The sequence below is a fragment of the Thrips palmi genome, unplaced genomic scaffold (genome assembly GCF_012932325.1).
Source record: "Thrips palmi isolate BJ-2018 unplaced genomic scaffold, TpBJ-2018v1 HiC_scaffold_16, whole genome shotgun sequence".
Classification (NCBI taxonomy): Eukaryota; Metazoa; Arthropoda; class Insecta; order Thysanoptera; family Thripidae; genus Thrips; species Thrips palmi.
Window position 1 is genome coordinate 4,900,533 of NW_023144625.1, and position 6,711 is coordinate 4,907,243.

The 6,711-nt window shown below is 44.5% G+C and overlaps 1 protein-coding gene across 1 annotated transcript; it reads right to left on the reverse strand.

The window, feature by feature from the left end:
- Window positions 1–4,792: 4,792 nt before the first annotated feature.
- Window positions 4,793–6,244, reverse strand: LOC117642809. Its single transcript, XM_034381372.1, has 2 exons — window positions 6,087–6,244; window positions 4,793–5,121 (listed from the first exon to the last, which is right to left on the reverse strand). The coding sequence occupies exons 1-2, from the start codon at window positions 6,135–6,137 to the stop codon at window positions 4,843–4,845; spliced, it is 330 nt and encodes a 109-aa protein (XP_034237263.1). The 5' UTR covers window positions 6,138–6,244; the 3' UTR covers window positions 4,793–4,842.
- Window positions 6,245–6,711: the final 467 nt, after the last annotated feature.

Consider the following 6,711-nt stretch of genomic DNA (forward strand, 5'->3'; position numbering starts at 1 on the left):
TGAAAATTTCTCACCGTTTCCGAGAAAACCTACTTTATCTACAAAAAAGGGGAACAAATTTCTCACCGTTTCCCGAGGGGGGACCCACTGCCCCAAAAAGTGTACAACTGAGTGTAGAATGTGTAGAATGTGTTGAATGTGTGAGAATGTAAAGATTGTAATGGAATGTACTGATTGTAAAGATTGTCTAGAATGTGTGTGAATGTTACAGATTGTAGTGAGAATGTGACAGAATGTGTCAGGAATGTTAGAGATTGTATGAGAATGTGTGAGAATGTAAGAAAAAGTGCGAGAATGTGTGAAGATTGTGTGCTGAATGGGCGTGCGGCCGACGTCTCTACATAGCGCCGTGAAGGTAGGCAACCAATTTCACGCCTGAGGTAGTCAACCGTTCATCATAGTGGTGTTTCTTTGCTTCTATAAATCTTGCTTTGTCGCATGAGGTTGCCAGATTTTGGACGACTCCTTTCATTCCTTAGTCGTGCTCATCCAGGGTGGCTGGCCCCCCTGAGAAGCTGCGGAGGACGGCCAGATTTAGTCACAAACACGCAGAGCGGCTAATGTTCAAGTGACGCACAGTTTAATAAGCATTATCTCAAACTGCCAGTTCCAAACGGTTTTTTTTTTTGGGGGGGGGGAGGTAGTTTTAAACGACTCTAGTCGTGCTCTGGCTTACGTTATGAAAGGATTCAAATTTGAATGAAAAGAAAACTGAACTTAAGGGGGCTCATACATGTTAAAAGCACTTTTTAAAAAAAAAATTTTGATGTAGACGGATTAAGATTTTACAATTTCTGTGTTAAAATCCTTTTAGATAATTGAGTAAGCTTCATTTTGGCTTAAGGGAAAGTGACTTTGGACATTTTTTGGAGATTTAGTCGAAACGTTTAAAATTTTGCTTCTCGTAAGATTTTGTTCGCATACTTGCTCAGATCTGTGGGGAAAAAATCAGGGAGACTCATCCCCAGTAGTGTCATAGAATTGACTAGAATGGGCTTTATATCTGCAATAGTTTTCAAGAAAAAAAATAAAAACAATTTTTTTAACAATTTTTTAAACAAATTTTTCAACAAAAAATTGTTTTTATTTTTTTTCTTGAAAACTATTGCAGATATAAAGCCCATTCTAGTCAATTCTATGACACTACTGGGGATGAGTCTCCCTGATTTTTTCCCCACAGATCTGAGCAAGTATGCGAACAAAATCTTACGAGAAGCAAAATTTTAAACGTTTCGACTAAATCTCCAAAAAATGTCCAAAGTCACTTTCCCTTAAGCCAAAATGAAGCTTACTCAATTATCTAAAAGGATTTTAACACAGAAATTGTAAAATCTTAATCCGTCTACATCAAATTTTTTTTTAAAAAAAGTGCTTTTAACATGTATGAGCCCCCTTAAGCAAAGGGCAATGTAAATTAACACTTCCAAGTGACAAACCTTATATCTATAACCAGTAAACTATATCCTGTCCTCGACCCGGGGCTGGGACTAGGCTGGGGCTTGGCTGACTCGACTTCGACAGAGTTTCGCGCGCTTCCAGGGACGATCCCGACGCGAGCACGGGCCAGCGGCTCCGTTCGGATTCGGGACGGACACGAACTACCGCACTACCGCACTGGAGGGAGGGAAGTACTGCTAGAGCTGAAAGGAACGTAAACCTAAATCGAAGTTATTAGACTAAAATAAATATTTTTAGGGGACTGTCATTGAGAATGTGTAAGGAATGTGCAGAGAATGTGTTAAGAATGTGTCCAGAATGTGACTGAATGTATGAGAATGTCAGAGAATGTACAGCGATTGTGTGAGAATGTTAGGGAATGTTAGCGAATGTGTAAGAGTGTGGTGGATTGTGGCTGATTGCGTTGATTCTATGAGAATGTGTGGAATGTGTCTTGAATGTGAGTGAGTTTTTCGGGAGTTGGGTCTCAGGATGTACAACGAATGTGCCTAGTGGGTCCCCCCTCGCCGTTTCCGAACAAACCTACTCAATCTTCAAAAAAGGGGACCGACCGACTAAAAATTTTTATTCGCCCTATCGGTAGGTCTGGTCGAGACATTTCCAAAACTGTGCCGCAATCGGGTCTCCGTCACTAGCAACATCCTCAAAAAAACGATTAAATAGGCCTAAATTCAACAAAATCCACTCAATCTTCAAAAAAGGGGACCGACCGACTAAAAATTTTTATTCGCCCCATCGGTAGGTCTGGTCGAGACATTTCCGAAACTGTGCCGCAATCGGGTCCCCGTCACCGGCAACATCCTCAAAAACGATTAAATAGGCCTGAATTCAACAAAATCCACTCAATCTTCAAAAAAGGGGACCAACCGACTAAAAATTTTTATTCACCCCATCGGTAGGTCTGGTCGAGACATTTCCGAAACTGTGCCGCAATCGGGTCCCCGTCACCGGCAACATCCTCAAAAACGATTAAATAGGCCTAAATTCAACAAAATCCACTCAATCTTCAAAAAAGGAGACCGACCGACTAAAAATTTTTATTCGCCCCATCGGTAGGTCTGGTCGAGACATTTCCGAAACTGTGCCGCAATCGGGTCCCCGTCACCGGCAACATACTCAAAATCAATCATCAATTGTCATCAAGAACCTATAAAGCCCCAATCCGACTGACTCACTGACTCACTCACTCACTCACTCACTCACTCACTCATAGAAATGTTTGGGGTGAAGGAGTGGTCGTAGAGACTTGCGGTTTTTTCCATTCAATTCCAAAAATACCAAAAGTTCAAAATTCCTCACCGTTTCCGAGCAAACCTACTTAATCTTCAAAAAAGGGGACCAAATTCCTCACCGTTTCCGAAACGCACTCAATCTTCGAAAAAGGGGACCGACCGACTGAAAATTTTTATTCGCCCTATCGCTAGGTCTCGTCGAGACATGTCCAAAACTGTGCCGCAATCTGATCCCCGTCACCGGCAACATCCTAAAAACGTTATTAAAATAGGCCTAAATTCAACAAAATCCACGCAATCTTCAAAAAAGGGGACCGACCGACTGAAAATTTTTATTCGCCCTATCGGTAGGTCTGGTCGAGACATTTCCGAAACTGTGCCGCAATCGGGTCGCCGTCACCGGCAACATGCTCAAAATCAATCATCAATTATCATCAAGAACCTACATAGCCGCAAAATCCGACTGACTGACTCTCTCACTTATCAAGAACCTATATAGCCCCAATCCAACTGACTGACTCACTGACTCATCCACTGACTCACTCACTCATAGAAATGTTTTTGGTCAAGGAGTAGTCGTAGAGACTTGCGGCTTTTTCCATTCGATTCCAAATTTAATGGGAAAATAGGGAAATATCCGAAAAGTTGAAAATTTCTCACCGTTTCCGAGCAAACCTACTCAATCTTCTAAAAAGGGGACCGAATGACTAAAAATTTTTATTCGCCCCATCGGTAGGTCTGGTCGAGAATTTCCGAAACTGCAGCAGTCGGGTCCCCGCCACCGGCATTTGGGTAAATCATCATCATCAAGAATCTATATAGCCCCAATCCGACTGACTGACTGCGACTCACTCACTGACTCACTCATAGAAATGTTTGGGGTCAAGGAGTGGTCGTAGAGACTTGCGGTTTTTTCCATTCACCTCTATCCTTGTCAAAGCAGTCTTCAATATTTTCCGGACCTTGTACGCACCCATTGACTGCCACAGTAGCCAATGCAACACAAGCTATCTATTTGGGCAGTAAAAGTAGCTTAATTATATGGTCAAAAGCTGTTAAATAGACCTTTCAAAGAAGCAGCACATTTACTTTCTTAGAAAATTTGCCTTTGGTCACCACGGACTGACTGAAAATACTTCGGCACGCGCCCCACACATGCGGGGGTCTGGGGGCGGAGCCCCCAGCGAGCAGCGCGAGTTAGATTCATAAAGACACAATTTGAGTTATCTCCTTTTAACATTTTGTGCAATGAAAGTTATGTTGACTTCGGTTGAGTTACCTCCATTTTCCGATAAAATTTAGACCGTATAAAGGGTCACGTTGAGTTATATCCATTTTTTATTGGCTGAGCGATAGCGAAGCCTGTTACTCCAGTGGGGTTGAAAAGTTTTTTTCTGTCTGTCTGTGTGTCTGTCTGTGTGTCCGCACTACTCCTCCTGAACGGCTCGGCCGATCTCGGTGAGATTTTGCACACTCTTTGGGTATGTCCTTGGCTCGGCACACGCGAAATTTCACTACCCTAGCTCAAATGGTTCAGTTTTTATAGCCGAAAAACACCTAAAAAACTGCGAAAAATCGAGTTTTCCGCAGATAGATCACTTCTGTCTTGGAGAAAGGGGGGTCTGGGGGCGGAGTCCCCCAGCCTCGACAAGTTTAAAGATGACAAGGGTCAAGATCGTGTTATCTGTGGATAAAACAACTCTATTTAGAATGTAGGGGGGTCTGGGGGGCGGAGCCCCCCAGCATTCAACAAGTTTAAAAATAACCAACAATGGACAACCCATTGCCTGCCGCAGGCAGGCTAGCGCCGCAGGCCAAGGTAGGTGCTTGCACCAGGCGCGGATTGGAGAAACAGGCAGCGAGACATCGCGAAGCCTGTTACGACAAGACGCGGTCTGGCGTAAACCTACCTTGCGTGGATTTTCTCCTAAACTGATAAGAATTGGGTGAAACAATTTGGTGTAATGATGCAATCTCCCCTGAGGCCCAATTATAAGATAAAAACTCAATATGGAGATAAGTCGAATTATTCCCTTCTTCCGCTTCATGGATCAAATGACATTTGTAGTAACAGTTGGGAACAGTAATTATTTTCTTGACCATTAATTGTTGTTGACTTTGATCTTTATTGTCCGTTCGTCGTCCGTTTTCTTTAACAACAAATGCCGTATTGGATAGAGTTGGCGATGCAGGTCACAGCGCGGTCAAGGTCCTTCTTGCCGATGTAGCCGATGCTGCGCAGCTCGGACCGGAAGAGGGCGGGGGCCTTGCTCAAGTCGCAGGTGGTTTCTCTCTTCAACCTGCTGGTGACGTCACGGGCCCAGCGCCAGTAGCCATCAAACTGCTGGACAGGGAGGCCCTTGCTGCAGATTTCGAGCTGGTTCTCCAGGTTGTCGAGCTGACTGGAGCTGCAGGCGGACATGGCGTCGGGCTGAGGAGGAAACAGATGCGCGTTACATTCTCTCATCGCACCAAGGAATCAATCTTTCCGTGTAGAAATCCCGGGGTCGAGGAGGGAAGCAACCGTTATTTTGTAATTTGTTTACACAAGATTTCTAAACGGGACAGATTTCACAGGATCATATCCCCAAATTTTGCCGTTTTCTATCCTTTCTCCCTCCTCGGAGATTTTGGATTTCAGGGCTGAAACTTTAAAATTGTATGCAGCTGTGGGGCACAGTTCGGTCCTCGCACTGATAAATCAAAGACATAAAAATTTCGCCCTTTAGGGCATAAATACTCTTTTACGCCCTTGCAAGGGCATAAATCGTGTTATGCCCTTGGAAAGGGCGTAAATGGTATAGGAATTTCAAGCAAAATTTTAATGCCCTTCCCAAAGGCCCTAAAAGGGCATAATTTTAATGCCTTCGTTTCACCAGTGCGTTACGTTTCCTGACGAGGGACATTTTTGGTCGCGCCGAACTGGTTTTGAGACTGCGTGAGGCGTAGGGGGAAGGAAAAATAATCAAAGACGCAACCCTTTTTGAAATGAGCACTATCGGTTGAGCTTAAAATTGCAAAGTATACGGGTCTTCTAGTACGTAGTCGGAGATGTTAAGGGTCAGGAACTAACCCATCGCCCTTATATTTCCCATGTTTTCGCCCCTAAACCACCCATAGCTACGGCCAGTTACCACAAATCCCTTTGCGAGTTGAAATTGAACTCACCGCACACTAATGCTGTGTACAATTTTGTACGAGACATCACAGATTCTTGTGCACACGAACATGTCGTACAAATTTTTTTACGAAAAACAGCACATATTTCCCCATTTTTGTTCAAAATCGCGTTCAAATTTGTACGAAAATTTCTTGTGCACAAATAACTGTGATGTCTCGTACAAAATTTGTACCAAAACATTCAGCGTGTGCAAACTTTCACTGCAGTGGACTTACAATGAGGCAGGCGGCCACGGCCAGCACGACGACGATGGCGATCTTGGACATGGTGGAGGAGGTTGCTTGCTGTGCTGCGAGCTCGGGACACTGATGAGGATCGCGGAGTGTCTCTATTTAAAAGGTGCACAAGACGTTCTTCTAGAAAGTGCAGCTTGGGCGGCAGGTTCATGAGTCGGCTAAATCGTGTTGGCTTTTGAAATCGATAACAGATGTGAGAGGTTTCGAAGAATGGTTCCCGACGAGTTGTGTCATTCTGACTACTCAGGTGTGAAAGGGTTAAGTCGCATGGAAGGGCAAAACGGGCACTCAAACAATCCGTGTCAATACACGAGACTAACAATCCGGGGAACAGTCCTTCCTTGAGACGCCCATAACAGGTGGCGCAAAGCATGGTAAGTCCAATGTAATTCTGTTCATGAAAATGCAGTGTTAACAAGGTAGGTTTCCGCCAGACCGCGTCTTGTCGTAACAGGCTTCGCGATGTCTCGCGGCCTGTTCCTCCAATCCGCGCCTGGCGTAACTACCATGGCCTGCAGCGCTAGCCTGCCTTCGGCAGGCATTGGCTTGTCCATCGTCGGTTACTGCTTACTTGTTGCATGCTGGAGCCCCCAGACCACCCTTC

Coding starts and splice junctions, on each gene's coding strand:
- LOC117642809 (XM_034381372.1), bottom strand. CDS start 6,137: ATGTCCAAGATCGCCATCGTCGTCGTGCTGGCCGTGGCCGCCTGCCTC. Junction 5,122..6,086: donor CCGTGGCCGCCTGCCTCATT/GTAAGTCCACTG, acceptor TTTCCTCCTCAG/CCCGACGCCATGTCCGCCTG.